Source organism: Homalodisca vitripennis, chromosome 7 (genome assembly GCF_021130785.1).
Source record: "Homalodisca vitripennis isolate AUS2020 chromosome 7, UT_GWSS_2.1, whole genome shotgun sequence".
NCBI lineage: Eukaryota > Metazoa > Arthropoda > Insecta > Hemiptera > Cicadellidae > Homalodisca > Homalodisca vitripennis.
The window spans coordinates 21,964,993-21,984,964 of NC_060213.1; the positions used below are offsets into that span (position 1 = coordinate 21,964,993).

The 19,972-nt window shown below is 36.3% G+C and overlaps 2 protein-coding genes across 2 annotated transcripts in view; one reads left to right on the forward strand and one right to left on the reverse strand.

Annotated features, from left to right (window-relative positions):
• LOC124366998 overlaps positions 1-19,972 on the reverse strand; it is a 413,006-nt gene that overhangs the window by 265,984 nt on the left and 127,050 nt on the right. The window lies entirely within an intron of this gene.
• LOC124366988 (DNA helicase MCM9-like) overlaps positions 1,628-19,972 on the forward strand; it is a 29,171-nt gene continuing 10,826 nt past the window's right edge. Inside the window, exons 1-9 of the mRNA XM_046823634.1 lie at positions 1,628-2,015; positions 3,722-3,818; positions 5,213-5,388; positions 5,700-5,866; positions 7,152-7,289; positions 12,394-12,500; positions 14,197-14,413; positions 14,960-15,190; positions 16,574-16,720. Of these exons, the coding sequence (XP_046679590.1) occupies positions 1,985-2,015; positions 3,722-3,818; positions 5,213-5,388; positions 5,700-5,866; positions 7,152-7,289; positions 12,394-12,500; positions 14,197-14,413; positions 14,960-15,190; positions 16,574-16,720 (1,311 nt within the window). The 5' untranslated portion in view covers positions 1,628-1,984. The remainder of the gene's footprint in view (positions 2,016-3,721; positions 3,819-5,212; positions 5,389-5,699; positions 5,867-7,151; positions 7,290-12,393; positions 12,501-14,196; positions 14,414-14,959; positions 15,191-16,573; positions 16,721-19,972) is intronic.

Here is a 19,972-nt window from a genome sequence, read left to right on the forward strand (position 1 = left end):
TCACGCTGTATGTCTCATATTCCTCTTGCACAAAATAATTCAATTGACCTTTACGCAAATAGCACTTTATGTCAACATTCTAAGTTTTAAACTTAGTGAAAGTTGAGACATAATATTCTTTTTAAAAAAGCAAATGATATTCATATTTTTCGTATATTCGTCGTGGAAATCTAATCTGGCAGTAAAATATCTGGACATAAACAAGAAATCAACATTAAATTCTGTCTGTACTACATTGATTTATAAAGAAACTTATTAGACCTCTTGATATGTTTAACTCTCCTGCTAGAGGTTTGGCAGTATTTCCAACTAAACTCAACAGTTAACAAAATTCTAGTCCTTCAAAATAAGTTCTCAGAATTTCAACGGATGTCCCTTAGCTTATATACAAAAGGAGGTTGATATAAGTTCATGAAGAACTTGGAGTGTCAATTTAATGTTAAACTTTATGCAAAAGAAATCCTCCCAAAAACCTGTTGGTATATCTTTTAAACCTTGTGCCTGCTGGTGTCACTAATTTCAACATTTTACAGGTTGCATTTTCCAAAAGAGAAAGCTAGACGTTTTAGTTGGAAAGCGTATGCTATGACTTCCTCAAATTCTTTGTACTAATATTATGTTTTATCTGTTGTATTAGTGTTGACTTGGTTTCTTCGTCTGTAGGGCTCTGTTTTCAGGGCGATAAACAGGTAAGAGCGCCAAACTGTATTGCCTATTGCAAATTAGGGTGTTACTTTCTAGATTATGAGTGAGTTGGTTGAACACCATCCATAAAGATTTTGATAGTGCAGGTAGGAGAGAAATTGGACAACAGTCTACCATATCAAATTCCACTCCTTTTTTTGAAAATGGGTTTTATTTTTATTAATTAGCAATTTCCCGATAAAAAACAATCCTTTTATGTAGAATTGTTAATTTTGTGAAGCAATGGCACAATAATTTTATTATGACAGACCTTCAGCACATACATTTCGTCATATCCTGTTGACTTTTTTGGAGAAGACTTTGATCAAACTTCTTGAAAATATTGTTTTGTAATGTGATTGAATAAATACAAAAACACACAGTTTGTAACACTTGCCTGTGGATTGGGTTGGTTGCCCCAGGTTCTACAATACTACACCTATTCTTGTCAGCTATGGCGATAAAAGTCATTTACTCATTAAACAATTTGATCCAACCAAGTCACTTGAGTTGGACTATTTATCAACAAAGATAGGCCATAGCTACTTAAAATATTCTTAAAAGTTGTGCAACTGTGAAAATTAAATGTGCTGTTGCTTAAAATATTTTATTATAACCTTCTGTGAACAGAATTTCTCAGTAAAGTGAGTTGCCCTATACAAAAACAAATTCTGTTTATGAAACAAACTTTCTATGTTTTGATTTCCTAGAGATTATAAAGTGGTATGAGTAGAAAATTAATACAATTTAATTTTAAAGTTAAGACCGCGCATACAAAGACAAATTCTTGATTTAGCGTATTAATGATTTCAATGCTTAACAATTCTGTGTAATATATATATATATATGATTGGTTTAGTAATAATACTAGTACAAAAATACCAAAGGCACATGAAAATAAATGTTAAGGAACTGTTTGGCGGGAAAATAGGGAACATGTGAAGGAGTAAGTAATGTCTAACGATTGTAACCTAACATTTTAAAAATGCTACTGCTTTGTAAACATCACTATTTTAATAATATTTTAAACATATTAAATACTGTTTTATACTCTTATTATTTTTTATTACTTCCATATATTCGTCTTCTTGTGTACCGATATGGCTGAAATGACAATTTTGAAGAATAGTCTATGTTCATGCCGACATTGATGGTGTTATGACAGTGAATGTAAAGTGGTTACACTTTTTCAATAGATTGAAAAATAATCTAACTTTAAATTCTTCTTTTCCAACTAATTGAGATTTAAGTGGATTAAAGGCCTAAGGACCATTTGATTACATCTGTAAAATTAAAAGAGATGAATACAGAAGTAAAGAATAATTTACGGAGTAAGTAGGCCTATCTTGAGATAATAACTTAGGTTAAATTAGATAGAAAAAAATTGCCCTGCAGAATGTATTATTACTTGATTTCAAAAGATAAATTAAAGTGATAGGAGTACTATACAGTAAATAAATAATATGGCTATTCTGCTTTTTAGATTAAATTTTACATCTTTTAATTTTAACCTGCAATTGTCCTGATGACAGTTTTATTTTTGTAAAACATGCTTCTCAATTGTTTGAAATCCACAATTAATATTGTTGAAATATTTAAAACTCATACACAAACTGAACTTAAATTTTGTATTAGGCCATGCATGGTATAGTACCAATTCTAATTTGTACCATGGCTGTCATAATCGGGAGATATATATTTCGACAATAAGGGCCATATAACTCACCAGTATTGATACTGTATTTAAGCAAGTTGCGATAATTTGTTCATCAGTAAGTGGTAACTTCTTTGAATCAAGCAACATCAAGTGGTGGTTGCTTAGCGAAGCAGTCTGCATACCTAGGTAGCCATTGATTTCGGAAGTCACCTTTAACCCGTTGGTCAGCCCTCTTAGCCCTAACTTTGCCTAGTAAAATGAGACATTCTTTGCCTTTATTTTTTGTTTACTTCAAATCAACTCAATGTAGCAGATATCAACAGAAAGATCCAGTCACTGATTTTGGACAGAATGGAATAATGAACTAATATTTCCGTGATAGAAACATTGTGAAGAGAGAGAGAGAGTGGTGTGCTTACATCCCAGGCACCAACCAATACAACCAATAGTGTTTTAACCCATTGAGTCGCCATGTACAGTTGGGTTACCTGGAAATCCTGTATAAGACACATAACACGTATCCCAAAAGGGAGTGATAACTGGGCTGGCGGGAAAAAATGTTGGGTAGGATACGATAAGCGGACCCGGTTTTTCATATCGAAATTGGCAAACGATACTACTTAATCATAACCATCGATATAATCAATCGATACTGATTAATTATTTTGAATAATTAACTTAAATAATCTATATCAACAGCTGTAAACACTTTCAAATAATACGCGTAAGGTAATATTTCAATTTTACATAAGTAACATTTGATTATTAAAAATGGCAGTCAATTTTAGAAAATTACACGACATTGCTTTGAAAGATGATAAGACATGTTTTACATGGCTTTAACATGTTGGACTCGTACCGAAAAACCGAGATTGTGAAATTTGTGGGAAAAAAACAACTGTAACTGTGAGAGGAGCAAATATGGTCGTTTTCAGTTTTCCTAATTTTGGTTATAATGATTTGTTTCATCACTGTAAATATTAAATTCATATTTTAATTTAAAAAATGTGATTGTTATTGAGGACTATAAATACTTTTATATCGATTGATAGTCTAGGATTTGAGATCCGAATATTAGGTATCGAGGGTTACATTCTTCGATATAAAAAACCGGGTACGCTTATCGTACCCTACCCAAAATTTTTCACAAGTGTCAGGGCTGATTGAATAACAAAATTATGAAGAGGGTAGAACGTATACAGTATATTGTATTTGAGTACTATTTGAAAAAGAGATATGTGTCAATCATATACATGAATTATGTAAGGTATACATAGTTTTTATTGGAAATATTTTTGAGATAGATTTGTCCCTATTACTGTAGTATTAAATTCCTAAATTTATCAATATTTGTGAATTATTTTATTTTGATACTTTCAGAACTGTTCAAGGAGTATGCCATTGAGAAACATGAGGACGAATTAATTTCTTTGATGAAAACGACTGATGATACTCGTCATGTTTCCATTACTGTCAAGTAAGTTTAAGATAAAACAACTATTTATATCTGTATTACAATTAAATTGAAGTGTTTGAAAGTCATAGCATTAAAAAAAAGTACAGACAAAAATTAAATTTTAAATGATAATTTTGTGAACTTTATCATTGCTACATTAAGTGTTTCAACAACACAGCACCCAAGTGTTTTAAGTAGGAACTAAAATTAAATTTTACTACAGTAATTTACATAAATTATAATACATCCCATTAGGATCACTCAATATCAAGTAGCAAAAAGATCACATTAGTTGGTTCATCAAAGAATTATTTGTTTTTGTCCATTGTTTCTTTTCATTATTGCAGAGTACACAATACATTGAAACACTTATAATACATAGTATTGTCTACAGAAAGGGAGATGTAGAAAAATTGTGCAGTTACCAAATTTACTGATACTTCTGAATCTTATCAAACTTTAGATGTGTCCTTAAATATTATGTAATGAAAGAAATAGTGTCCTAAATTATTTGATTTTCTATCCATCTTTATTTTTGTATATTTTCATATTGAAACAATGGAGTAATTTATAAGCCCAAATCTTTACACTGAGTATGTGGACATGCATAGAATTTGTTCCAAGGAAAACGAAAATATCTCCAAGGAAAGAAAAATTTTGTTTGAACAAGAGAATAGTAACCTATGCTGTAAGTTAATTTTTAAAGTACAGTTATGAGTTCATTCCAGAGGGACAAACAGTCACTAAAGAACTTAATGTGGAAATTATTAGGTGCTTAAGAGATGCCAACAGGAGTAAATACCTTGAAAAGTGGGTGTGAAACAATTAGTATTTGCTTCATGGAACCACCCCTGCATATTAGTCTATGTTCTTCTTCTTATATGATGCGGCCTATTGCCATGCACTTAAGCCTCAAGGGCCTTTTGTGCACCCGGAATCACACCATTAGGTCGACCAGTCTACTACGGTTTTATCAGTTCTACAAACCGCAGAAAACAACTGATCAGGTCCTCCTGGGGAAATTCGCCACCCTGTCCAAACTACCAAAGATGGCATACCGCTCCACTCCCTTGCTATTGTAGGGCAGTCAAAGAGCAGGTGTTCAACAGTTTCCACCTGCTCATCAGACATTCTACAGAGCGGATCCTCCTGAAGGATACCACTGTATTAAGATGCTTCCTCAGGTGACCATGTCCCTTAATCAGAGACCCATAAGCCAAGAAGACACCTATCTACTTAGTGAGAGAAGGTTATACTCCACCAGTCCGACATTATACTGTACTACTGATTCCACTCTTTAGACAATATGCATTAATTGCTTTACCTAAATTCCATATGTAACAAGATGCAATGCTTCAGTATTTTGTTATGCATAACGTTCACTATACATTGTTTATAACTGTAACTTGTCACAGTTTTGTCACTCTGTTCGAGACAAGCACAGAGCTGGGAGACGGGATTCTCTCCAACCCGTCAGTGGTGCTACCGCTCTGTGACAAGGCACTCGTCCTTGCTCAGTCCGAATTGCGAGAGAAGCTGCCCCATCCCGAACAGCTCACAATCAAGCCTAGGATCCACGCCAGAGTCACTGGTAAGTTAGTAGAAGATGGCTATCAGTAGTGAAACGACCTTGAAACCCCATAAGAGCAAACCCTTTTAAGAACAGCAAACACCCATACTGATTTTTTCTATTATTTCACAAAAGAAAACTCACAATTATCCAATTAATCACAAATTATTGGATAATTGTGAGTTTTCTTTTGTGAAATAATAGAAAATTTATATTCCAATAAGAAGAGCTCCTCCTCCTTCACCCATACTGATTTTTGAAGAAATATGAAAACCATAGAGTAGGTACAGGACTCACTCAGTGTAATGCTTTACTGATGTTTGTTGATGTAGCACTTCCAGTGTGCCCAGAGTTACATCGGACAATATTCCCACGTAGCGACGACGTCGGGTCATTCCTCAGAGTCACAGGAACGGTGGTACGCTCAACCGCACCCAAAATGCTGGAATTCCAGAGAAGTTACATTTGCGCAAAGTGCAAATACCACACTTGCATCAAGGTAAATTAAATTTGTTTCGGTTAATACAGTTTTTTGGAATTAATGGCTGTATAAAGTACCCTGTATTAACTTGTTTTATTGGATTCAAAATATTTTTATTTATACAGTATATAAAGTTGTGAAGGAAACAGGATTTTTCCGGACATTTTGTTTGTTTGTTCAGTGATAAAGAAAATCAGTAATACTGTAGAATACCCCAGCAAGGGGTCCGGACCCCTCCAAATTTTTAGTAAACGATTATTATTATTTAAATAATTCAGTATTACTGACATGTATTGCTGCAAGATCGTTCTCAACAAAGAAACGGGTCAAGAAATTTTTAAGGAACAAAATGGGGCCTTACTCTCTGTCCACTACGGAAAATATCAGTTGTCTGGACACCCCACAAAATTTTTTTCCTGAATATGTTCTTGATAGCACTTAAATAGGTAAAGTAATAATAAGATGTGAATGTTTAGTTTAGCTCTAGTTCACCTTCCTCTTACATGCAGCATCTGAAATCGTAAGCTGTCACAGACTTGACTCCTGAAATTTGTAATCAAGTTCATCTGAAGGGATCCAAAAATAGTTGGTAATGAACTACGAAAAGCTCAAAACAAACTCTTTGCATCGTTTCGACATTAGAGACACCTAGACTACAGAATGTAGTGCAATCTAGATGAAGAGGTAACTCTTCAGACGACTCCAGATTCCAGGAGTCAAGTCTGTGACAGCATCAGATTTCAGACACTGCACTGAATGAACCTTTCCCACCATAGCTGCATTTTGTGTAGTTATAAGGGTTCAAAGCTCATTTAAGTTATTCTCTTTATATTTGTATATATAATATGAATAAAAATTTGAGTTTTAATATAAGAATTTGTTATTATTTTTGTATCATTCCAAAACTGGTTGCTTTTAACATTTATGTAACAGTTTTTTCAATAAAGTACTGAGAATCTTATTTCTCTGAAAGGTATCAGTGAAATTCATATAATACATTTCAAATGAAACCTGATTTGTATATGAGGAAAATATGTTTCAGTGTGTATAAAATGTTGACCTTCGCCATGGCATAGTGTTAAAACTACAGCTCTTTAACCAAGGGGTTATGGGTTCTATTCCAATGATTGGGTCAATATAAATGTTCAAATGGATTTGGAACATTTTCCCATTAAAATATTTAGTGTCATAATTCAAAGTGCCAATTGCGTTGAAAGAATCCCTTTCAAAAAATAAAAAGGCTCTGCAAAGGCATGTTGTGTGATAATGCATATACTGTACAAGACACTGTTGCTTTGGTCAGGCAGACTACGAGAAATACTACGTGATCTCTGTCCCGAGTGTATGTGGCAACCCTGAAGGCTGCAAGAGTACCACCCTGACAGCAGTTAAAGCCGTAGACCACCTCAGCTACAAGGATTATCAAGAAATAAAATTACAGGTACTCACTAAAACCACTTTCAGGTGGTAGTCAAATATTGTTTAAGGTAAAAAAATGAAAATTTATATGTTGAATAATTTTCATGACATCAACCTTTTATGTTCTGTCAATATGGAAACCCATTGTAATGAATGTCAGTATGTATATTCAACATTTAACAATTCCTTTAGAATACATACCGGGTGTCCGGAAATGAACTCCCTAGTTTTGGAAATTACTCATGATAGTATTAGTTTAAATGGATGAGTAATAATCCTTTGGTGCTGTAGAGTATATTTGTAAGTTTTAGTTTCGAACATTGGCAATAAGTTTGGTACACCTGCTTGACCTTGAGCGTAGTTTTACCATGCGCCGCATCCAGCACTCAGCGCTGTCAGTACTGTCAGTGCAATGGCTACTCCGCAGCAGAAAGCACAATGTGTTATGAATCGACGTTCCACGTTAATGGGGTTGTAAACCGCCACAACTGCAGAATTTTGGGGGGTCTCATAAACCACAGGAGATCGTTCAATACCAACGAGACTCGCCTAAGGTTAGTGTGTTGTTGCGGCCTAATGAACGACCGAATTGTTGGATCTTTTATGTTTGCAGAGAAGACAATAACTGGTGATATCTACTGCGACATGCTGGAACTGTACGTGTTTCCACAGGTGGATGACATCGAGGTGGAAAAGGGACCGGTCATATTCCAACAAGACGGTGCGCCGCCCCACTACAACAATGTGTGCGCTCAGCCTTAGATGCCCGTTTCCCAGGAAGATGGATGGGTAGAGGTGGCCCAATCGCATGGCCTCCAAGAAGCCCCGACATAACACCATTAGATTTTTTCCTGTGGGGTTATGTCAAGAACTTTGTGTATTCAGAGAAGATTCATAACATTAACAATCTTCGCCAGAGAATCATAGCAGCAGTAGCATCGGTCACACCTAATATGTTAACTAATACCTGGAGAGAGTTTGAATATCGCTTGGATATCTGCAGGGCTACAAATGGTTCTCATATCGAGGTGTACTAGTGTTAAAAAAATTTATTTCATTACCTTTCATTTAATGTAGCAGTCATTGTAATTTGTATATTGTACAATAAATAAAAAGAATCCAAAACTAGGGAGTTCTTTTTCGGACACCCGGTACATGCACAGTTTTTCTTTTTAGGGTGATTGGGTTTTTTTAATGGATAGTTTATATAAGAAAAACAAATGAGATATTTTTGTCCTTATTAAAAAAATAAGCGTTCGTGTGTGTGTGTGTGTGTGTGTGTGTGTGTGTGTGTGTGTGTGTTTTCAATAAAAACAGAAAACCAAAACATACAAATTCTCTATATTTCATCTAAAACAAAACATTTTCAAGAGATATACAGTCAAACAAAAAAATAATAAACAAAAGAAACAACATATGTTAATAAAACTAATTTTGAACTAGGTACAAAGAGTAAATAATTTTGAATAGTTGAAAGTACAAATATGTTTAATGTTTTAGATTTCAGCGGTTAGGTAAGTACTCATCTATTTTACAAAATGCCTATTAACATAAGATGGTCAGAATTTGACCCTAAAGACTCCCTTTGAAGCAGTCGGCAACAATTATGCTAGATGAAAGTTCGCTGGACTGTTCTTTTGAACTAATGTACTTATTCCAGCACTAAATGTTCTAAAATATTAACAATATTTTTCAGTTAAAAAAAAAAACAAACACATATTGTCATTGTTAATGTACTTTTTAGCACTTCATTTTCATCAAATATTAAATATTAGATCTAAAAGACAGTGTTACAACATTTTGGTGGTTATATACGTTCAACGCCTACTAAATTTTGTATAAAGGGGAGGGTAACTGCTAGCAGTGCAGATATATAAGAGACAATGTAGTCAGACCTTTACTTTACGTTTAAAAACTGTTATGAAACCTAAATTAGTTGTCTTTTGACAAAAGTAGAGTTTGTGTGTTGTTTGTGTCAGAACTGTGTGTGTATATATATTTTCTTGATCAGAAAAAAGACAAAATCAGCAATAGAATAACATTGCTGACATCAAAGTAAATTACAATGACCATAAATATGCTTTTTAACGTATTGTTGTGATCATGAGAAGAAGGCAAACTCAACAATAGCGGCGGAAATATAATTCACTTGAATTAAAACTTACAAAATTGCGTGCAAACCGTGGGTAACTGCTTATATATATATATATACACACAATTGTTGTAAAGCATTACACATATTATATTATATTTTTATTGATACAGTACAAGAGGCAGTATAAATCATTGTACAAGTACCTTCCAAGATTTGCTATATTGAAACAAAACTGATTAGCTGGTTGTGAGTTAAAACTAATATACACAGTAGCGAAACATTAATAATACATTTATATCAAGAATTAGGTATAATTGGACAAATCTGTCATACATATAATTCAACAAAGATAGGTTAACAGAGTAATCTGATATTGAGTTTTTAATCATTTCAGGACATAATTTTTTATATATATTTTCTGTTACATAATTTTGAAATGACTACTTTATTCTTAACAGTGTATTGAAATAGACGAAGGTGAAAGTGGTGAAAATATAAAAGTTTTATAAATAGATTATAAGTAGCCTACAGTATTAAAAGAGATATCCATATAATTTTTACCCTATTATTTTATAACTGTCTACAGTATAAAATTATTTAATTTTAACTACATTTTTCAGTTTCTTACCAGGGTTAAGTCCTACTAAGGACTATTACTTTAAAGCTTTGGAGGATTTGATTGTTGTTGGAAATTAATGTTTGTACTGCAATGTAATTTCTGGTACTCCTTTAAAATAATGCCAGGTATCATTTTTTATATAGTCAAATTAAACTTCATACCAGTACAGAAGCGCATGACCATAGTTTATTAGAAACATTTACGCATTTCTGATATAGACTGTTGTGTTCTTAAATGTATAGGGTTAGTTTGTTCCTAAAAATAATCTGTTAGTTTCCCCAACACAGGTGGTCAGTGTTACCAATAGTATAATTATGTCTAACACACATGCCTAGTGTACAGTGTCACAGTCTGCACTTGAAGTGTATCAAGTCTCTGAGGATGTCACAAAGTAACGAGGTGGCCTCGTCACCACATCTCTGCGTGTGTGAAACTGATGGAGTAGCTCAGGGGAGAGAACGGCCAGCTCCTCCCAGTCTGTGGGCTCGGAGAGGTTAGTCGGAATCTGGATACAACAATCTATGAAACCGTACACCGCTTTGTCGTGAAACTCTTTTTCGAAAAGTTCAATTTGAGGTATTTGAATGTCCGTGCTCGATGATTTTAATACCTCATAGTACTCAGTCAGGAAGTCATCCAGATGTTCTCTTCTACTAGTGGAAGTTGTGTTGGAAAACAGAAAAAATGCGAGGTCAACCACAGGTGAGGCATAACGGGCTGTGCCAAAATCCACAAATTTAGCGTCCACTGCAACTCCGTCTTCGTCATATTTGAAGAGAATGTTATTCTTTTGGAAATCTCCATGACACACAACCGACAATGGTTCGGTGGGCTCGAGCAGTTCATAGATGTACTCATATGGAGTTTTCATCTTCTCCAAAAAGCTTTGGAGGATTTGGACGTTTTCGTTTTTTGCAATCAATGTTCCTACAACTTTCTCAAGAGTCGGTTTGAGCGATGCGTTCACACCCTTGAGTTCCTTGCTGACCCACTGCGCCTCCCTCAGCAGCTCCACCTTCTCAAAGAATCTCTCTTCGTGCTTCTGTTTGGCCACAAATGAGGCCGCATGGAACTTTCCCAGCTGCCGCAATGCCAGTATTACCAGTTCGTTGTCCAGGCTCAGGCCGGCCTTTTTCACTTGGTAGCCGTCCTTACTGAGGTCCTGCAGGATCAGGACGTCCAGCTCTGGTGACTTGCCGCCAGTTGCAACTCCGTAATAGAACTTTGGGATTATCTCTTCATCGATTCCGAGATAAGGCAGGAAATTCTCGTACATGAAGACTTCATTTTGTAGCTGCACATCGGTTGACACGGATTCCCTAAAGGCTCTACTCTCCTGGTTGAACTTGACGACGAGATGTAATTTGTCAGTTTTATTCTTCCGTTTGATCTTCAGAGAGCTGTACATGATGATGGAAGCGAATTGGTCCTCACCTCTCGAGTCCTCCTGGGTGTTGCACTTGACGAGTTCCGCATCGTCACCGAACGCCCCGGCAAGGAGTGCCGCCGGCAGTATCTCCTCCTCCAACATTTCCAACTGAGCCATCACAAGAGCCGTCCACTCGGCGGCACAGTTACAAGTGATGTCACCTTTTATCACAATGATAACAATCCCTGATAACACCTTTGCTGGGAACTGTTTGGTTGCAATTATTATCTGCCTTATCAGTTCTAATTACACAGTGATAAGGCTATTTTGGATTGCATGTTAGACTTTCTTATCTAATGTACTTACATCTTGAGTGAAATAACTCTAGAAAATAAATGTTTTTCTGGGGTTTTTTTAAAATTTGTGTAACCTTAATAAAGGACAATCCATCTTACCTTGGTTCCAATAATCTGTATAAGAAGGCTTGTCAAGTTCATCAGTCCTCACTTTTCTGTGATGTAATCCACTTTATATTGTTTTATGGTGCTTTATAAAATATAAAACCTGTCCTACCTCACATTCTCCAAAACTGTGCAGTGAAAACAATAAGATACAATTGGTTTGATAGAGAATTTGTTCTCCAATGAAACTACAAGTATGATATTGAATACAATTCTCAACTGTAATGCATTAAAAACATTTTACAGTTAAATTTAGTTGTGTTTCTTTTGAAATGGCTGTAAATAAATGATTTTATTATCTCTTGAAATTGTCAATTCATTGTAAACTGCAGAATAGTTAAGGACTAAGTTTTTTGAAAAGATTTAGGACAATTGTATCGTTATATGGTACAAAATATTTTGTAATATATAACGATGCAAATGTCCAAAACTCCAATTATCCTTTCTTACCATCCAACGTCAGTTACAAACTTGTAACAAAGAATTAAGGTTTATATTTTAAATAAACAGAAAACTTGCAGTTAAAATTTGTGTACAAGTTTTTATCAATGAAGGTTAAGAGTGATGTGTTGTCGTGTACAGGAGCAAGTGAGCAAGCTAGGCATGGGGACGATCCCTCGGTCGATGTGGGTCACGCTGGAAGATGATCTGGTGGACTCGTGTAAACCTGGAGATGATGTTGTCATCTGGTAAGGCTCACGTTCACTCCCATTAGTATTTACATGATTAGAATTAATTATGTGTAACATAAGTGCATGTATATTTTCTTTGGTCAAATGAATGAATTTTATTATCCAGTGGAAAATAGTAATATCTCTCTTGTAACAAAAATTCTAATGTTACAACAAGCGATAAATGATAAAGAACGGTTTTTAACCCTCCTACTGGACATTCTGGTCAAAGTATTGTGTGTGGCTTAACCACATATTGACCCATCAGGCACTCATTATTCCTGTAACTAACCTCCTTGTTCCTTAAAGTTTTAATTTTTGTTATTGCATTGAGTTACTGTTATCTGTAAATCCTGCTTCTTTTTCTATTTTTATTTATATATCTGTATGAAAGTTTAAACTAAATGTCACTGTCCCTGATGTATATGTCCTTGTTTTGTGTGTATATATGGATATAATTATGTACAATAATTGAAATATTGATTGAATCATTCATACTGTATGAAGTATTGTTGGCAATGTGGATAACATACTGTAAATGTCTAAAAAAAAATTATTGTGAATTTAAATATGCTAAATCCAAATAAATATGCAAAAAATGAAAGAGTTTAAGAAAACTTTCACAAAAAATTCTATTTTATTGATATTTGGTTGATTGAGCTTTTGTTTTTTAGCCAATGAAACAGGCTATAACATAATATAATTTATAAACATGTAAAATGTATAAATTTTTATTTCCAGAAAATTGTTTTTATTTTAAATTTTTTTTGTAAATTTTCAAAGCAAGAAATTTCTTTTTAGTACAAAATGTAGTTATTATAATCCATGATATTTGGTGTAGTTTTATAGAAAATATAATGCTTTATGCAGAAAATTTTATTTTTATTTCTTTTAATTTTACATGGATTTTTATAAAACATGACATTTGTGTTCTTGCACAAATCCAAGAAACAACAAACAACAAAAAGTGAAAGGGTGAAATAAAACTCGAATAAGTTCAATTTCATTATGATTTGGTTGACTAAGCTACTGTATTTTAGCTAATAAAACAGGCTTGGTTTGATTGATGAGATTTTAACATATAACCTTTTTATTCACAGAGTAAAAAGAAAAAATAATAGTGTGGAAAGTCAGTGTTACTTAAACTCTGCTATGGAACCTAACTCAATTAACAAAAATGTGAATGTATCGTGTAAAGAATTATCTCAAGAAAGATTTTATCTGTGGACTAACAAATTATGTGAAACTTATTTTTCTACATAGAGAACAATGAGTTCTATAGTGGTGATGTCCAGCCATGGAATTTGGCTGAGCATCATTGAAGCCTATCAGTCAGTAGGCCGGCACAATTTCTCTTATGTCTGCCATGGAATGGAAACATTTTTGTCTGTCTGTCTAACTGTCGAGAATGAAATGAACTATAGACAGAAATTTTACATGCAATCTCAGCGAAGCTTGTTACATGACACCTAGTGTGGTGTACTACTACTACATTGTATAATAATTGTCATGTTATTACTAATACTACATACATTTATATTTATAACGTATGTTTCCATATGGCTTTAAAATTCTAATGTTACATATACGCTACTCTTATAAAAGGTTATTCACTGTATCCGTCGAGTTGATGTACCGGCGCTCAAGAGTCTTCCACAAATTCTAGTGCACAATGTGAATTTCTGTACTGAATGTGACTGGTTGGTGTTTACAGTGGAACGGTGATGAGGCGCTGGAAGCCATTGAGTGTGGGTGCTCGCTCTGACATTGAACTGGTGCTGGCAGCCAACCAGCTGCAAGTCTGCAACGACCAACGCTCGGCTGTACTCATTACGCAGGAAGTCAAGGACGCTTTCGCTACGTTCTGGCAGGATAACGCACATCGACCCCTGCATGCCCGCAACCTAGTCCTGGCTTCCGTTTGCCCTCAGGTTGCCCATTCTTCTTACAAAACATATAAAATTATTTATTTGTACTATGCAATAAAAAAATGTTAGTTAACGGTTCAGGAAAATCCATTTGAACCGTGTCAAGAAGAGAAATCCCCTGTCTTAGAAGAGTGGGAATCATATTCGTTGTAACTCAAAGTCATTGCAATTGGATATTTGAAGGAGTTGTAGATGCTCAGTAACTAGATAATTGAACATTTGGAAGTCGGGGTAATTCATAGAACATCATAGTTATTATGTTAAATAAAGATTTTAGTCCTTGGGTGAGCAAACAACACAAGGACACCTTGACATACCACACATAGTTTTGTGGTAGTAAATGAAGAATGGTGCAAACTTCATTCCAGTTACCATTTATTTGTTATTTTAATTTTCTAATTCAGATATGTCGATGTGCACACGTTGTACGGTCTGGTGTATATTGTACGGTCTGATGTATGTTGTACGGTCTGATGTATGTTGTACGGTCTGATGTATGTTGTATGGTCTGGTGCATGTTGTACACTCAGGTGTATGTTGTACGGTCAGGTGTATGGACTGTACCTGGTGAAGCTGGCCGTGTCTCTGGTGCTCGCCGGGGGTGTCCAGAGGTCAGAGGGAGGCACCCGAGTCCGGGGGGAATCCCACTTACTGCTGGTGGGGGACCCGGGAACGGGCAAGTCCCACCTGCTCAACTTTGCTGCCAAGGTGTGCCCGCGCTCCGTGCTCACTACGGGAGTGGGTTCTACGTCAGCTGGACTCACTGTCACCGCAGTCAGGGTGAGTATCAGTGGACATTCACTCTGTTAAGCTTTTATTACATGTAAGTCTTCTTATTTTTACAGGAATTCTTCTTTATGTAAGAAATTTGACAGTGAATAATTTTTTTTAACTAGGTCCATTCTCACCTCCTACGAGTTCTCCACGAGTTCAACTCTAACCGAGATCTGTTACAGGAGAACGCAGAGTGGCAACTGGAGGCAGGAGGTCTGGTACTCTCGGACGGTGGGATCTGCTGTATTGACGAGTTCAACTCTAACCGAGGAGATCTGTTACAGGAGAAGGCAGAGTGGTAACTGGAGGCAGGAGTCTGGTACTCTCGGACGGTGGGATCTGCTGTATTGACGAGTTCAACTCTAACCGAGATCTGTTACAGGAGAACGCAGAGTGGCAACTGGAGGCAGGAGCTCTGGTACTCTCGGATGGTGGGATCTGCTGTATTGATGAGTTCAACTCTAACCGAGGAGATCTGTTACAGGAGAAGGCAGAGTGGTAACTGGAGGCAGGAGTCTGGTACTCTCGGACGGTGGGATCTGCTGTATTGACGAGTTCAACTCTAACCGAGGAGATCTGTTACAGGAGAAGGCAGAGTGGTAACTGGAGGCAGGAGTCTGGTACTCTCGGACGGTGGGATCTGCTGTATTGACGAGTTCAACTCTAACCGAGATCTGTTACAGGAGAACGCAGAGTGGCAACTGGAGGCAGGAGCTCTGGTACTCTCAGACGGTGGGATCTGCTGTATTGATGAGTTCAACTCTAACCGAGGAGATCTGTTACAGGAGAATGCAGAGTGGCAACTGGAGGCAGGAGCTCTGGTACTCTCGGACGGTGGGATCTGCTGTATTGACGAGTTCAACTCTAACCGAGGAGATCTGTTACAGGAGAAGGCAGAGTGGTAACTGGAGGCAGGAGTCTGGTACTCTCGGACGGTGGGATCTGCTGTATTGACGAGTTCAACTCTAACCGAGATCTGTTACAGGAGAACGCAGAGTGGCAACTGGAGGCAGGAGCTCTGGTACTCTCAGACGGTGGGATCTGCTGTATTGATGAGTTCAACTCTAACCGAGGAGATCTGTTACAGGAGAATGCAGAGTGGCAACTGGAGGCAGGAGCTCTGGTACTCTCGGACGGTGGGATCTGCTGTATTGACGAGTTCAACTCTAACCGAGGAGATCTGTTACAGGAGAAGGCAGAGTGGTAACTGGAGGCAGGAGTCTGGTACTCTCGGACGGTGGGATCTGCTGTATTGACGAGTTCAACTCTAACCGAGATCTGTTACAGGAGAACGCAGAGTGGCAACTGGAGGCAGGAGCTCTGGTACTCTCAGACGGTGGGATCTGCTGTATTGATGAGTTCAACTCTAACCGAGGAGATCTGTTACAGGAGAATGCAGAGTGGCAACTGGAGGCAGGAGCTCTGGTACTCTCGGACGGAGGGATCTGCTGTATTGACGAGTTCAACTCTATCCGAGAACATGACCGCACTTCCATACATGAGGCGATGGAGCAGCAAACCATCAGTGTAGCCAAGGTTAGCCAAGGTTGAGCAGTAACAAAGCCTATCACTTGGTGTCTGTTGATATTTTGAAAACGAACTGAACTAGACTTCAAATTTTACTTGAATACCTACAATGCATACAATATTACACAAGCATTGTGTGATGAAATTTCGCAGCTTTTCAATGCTTATTAGTTACACAAATGAAGGTGAATTTATTAACTTGTGGTACTACATTTATTTACAAATTTCAAAAGAATCCCCACTGAAAAAATAAGTATACTTTTATGTGCTGTTATGTGGTTAGCGATATAAAACATTTTAGTACTTTTCAATCTATTATAACTTTGAAACCAGTTGAAGCCACAAAATAAAATTTTTACAGGACAATACTCTTACTTACTACTAAATTTGAGTTAAACTTCAAAATTTTATTTCATGCCCAACAGAGATATTGAGCTTCAAACTTTTGAAAATTTACGGTTTTGAAAATTTTTATTAAAAACTCTATGCAAGTGCACAGCTTGAAACTTTTAGAATTTCGAGTACCTACCTATATCTATCAGATAAAAAAATACAAACAGTGATTTGCCTCCTTGCATAAAAAAAGTTTGAAAATCCATTTTTGTAATCTTGTATTAAACTTTTAACTGGTATTTAGATCTATATATTTAGTTTTAGGTGTGTACTCATAGATCCTTATTAATGTTCAGATCTTTTTGAAGAGATTGGTTTTTATTTTAATGTTCTAGGATGAATAGAAGCTGAGATATTTAATTTAGCGCAGAGCTCTAAATGGCAACAATACAGTGTGGTAGGGAGTCATATATGTCCATGCTCATGACCCACTGCAGTACGTCACTATTATGTCAAATATGCAATAAATTCCTAATAAATAAATTGCCAACGTCAGGCCTGCTTTTCTTGGATTGACGTTGTGATGTGTCGTTCTTGTTTAATTGATTAATATCTGCGGACTAATAGGTTTTAATGTCAGTGACAATTATTAATACTGTGACTTAATTGGAGGTGTTCATAGTTTTTGCTTCTATATTCCTGGAAAGACTGTAAGTTATTCGTGTTGTGTGACTAACGAATCGAAATTGACAAGTCAATCGTATAGCAGACTGACATTTTTAATTGATTGTTTCTGAACTGCTTCTGTGATTGGCGGAGGAGCGTAATCCGATCAGCTGTTTGGCGGCCGCGTCACTCTTGTACACTGCTACCGCCCGCCTCTACCGGAGCCACATTTCCCTGTGACTAACACGTGTCGCTGCCTGACACACCGTGGACTGGCTCCACGCTGCCTGATTGCTTCTGCGCCTTCAATTCTCTGATACTGCTTTTGCACAGTCCTGTAATGATAGGCTGCCGCCTACTTTGTTCAGGCTCTTCTGATTATAGTGCATTGCAGTAACTATCATGTTTCGTCACACTGTTGGTGATATGACTTTATTTGTATAGAGGTGATTATATACATAGTTTTATATTTTTTAATTAATCAACCTCGAAAATTGCGATTATCCATACTCTCTATCGGCATGACAAACGACACTGAGCTTGACATTAATGAGCTAATAGCAGGTATTTGTTTCGAAATAAATACGTTACATACAAACTATCCTGATGCACATACTGAGCTGCTGGTCAGTAAGATTACAGATCTTCTAAATGCAATAGAATCGGGTCAGAAAGTCATTGACCTGAAGAATAATGATCTTGACTGTTCTCTTCATGATATCGCCGAGTTGTCTGCCAGGTTGGAGTCAGAGAGAAATCGGAGGAAGCTGGAACTCGATCAGCGTCTCACTGAGCAAGATGTTGTCGAGGAAGAGAAAGCAGAACTCATACAGACAATTTTTGACTTAAAATCTAAGTTTAATAGTACCGTTAATGACAACAAAAATCTGTTGTTGTTAAACAATACACTAGCTCATGACTTAAGCAATGTTAAAAAGCTAAATGACTCACTCACTCCGCGGTAACAATGAAATTTATAGTAAACAAATAAAAAATCTTAATGCTAAATTGAACTCACTGAACTCCCAAGCTGTGTTACAAACTAATGAATGGGATAAAACTAAATGGATAGATGATCAAATCATTGATAGTTATTTTGACTCCATGTCCACAAGTGTTGTTGGGAAATATGTTTTCTTGAGTGGTCCATCCTCAACACAATTGATTAGTCACAGTCAAGTTACTGCAAGTGAAATCATGAAGCTTCCGGCCTTCTCGAACAGTAATGTTGTTTTGTTATGTGTAAGCAATAGTGCTGATCTCACCAAGGAGGATGGGGGAACGCATTGGAGTTTACTCTGTATTGATCGAGTGAACAACGATTGCTATCATTTCGATTCACTCCAAGGATCAAATAAATGTTCCGTCCTCAAAATGTTGGAACATATAAATATTTCTTCCACAAATTTTGTTGATATGGAATGCTTTCAGCAAACTAACAACTATGAATGTGGAATAAATGTGATTGTCAATGCTAAACACATTCTTAATTATTTTCTTCTTGGTTACGAGAGAAAGATTTCTTTATGTCAGTGGTTGGCTCAAGATTTTGATCTTATAAGGGCATCCACTGAAAATGAAGGCTCTAGCATAAGTAACAATGTCCAGACAAAAAGCGATTGTAAAATAGTTTTAAGGCGAGAAGGCCCTAGGGACTGGACCATTGTTAAGCGTTCATCTTACGGCTCTCGCTCTAACCATTGTAACACATCTAAATGTAAAGGTATTATTACATCTAACAAGTTCACTGTTTTAGGTAGTATTAATGATGACCAAACGAATCAAAACAAAACATCTCCTGCTGAGTATGTTGCAATGAAACCAGAAATTAAACAGAGGAAAATTACAAATGGTAATAATAGATGTAAAATAAAACGACATCACAAGAAAAATGCAAATAAGTATAATTTTAAAATTACTGAGCAACCCCGAAATCATGCTATCTCTAACAGGGACAATGTACTTTACAAAGAACCTTCTGAATCAGAAATAGTTAATTTAAGCTCAAAAAAGCACTCAAAAACTGTGAATACGTATAATAAAAATGCATGTAGTTTTATAGGCAGTCCTGATCTGCATCGTGTCGGCTCTGAGCACGCTGATGGAAATCAGCTAACGAGAGAAACCTCAACAGTGAAATCGTTGCGTCTATTTACGGACAGTCATGGACGAAGCGTGTCGCACATTTGGTTAAAAACATTTGAACATTCTGTAAGAATCACGGCACACGTCATGCCTGGTGCAAGAATGTGTGATGTACTG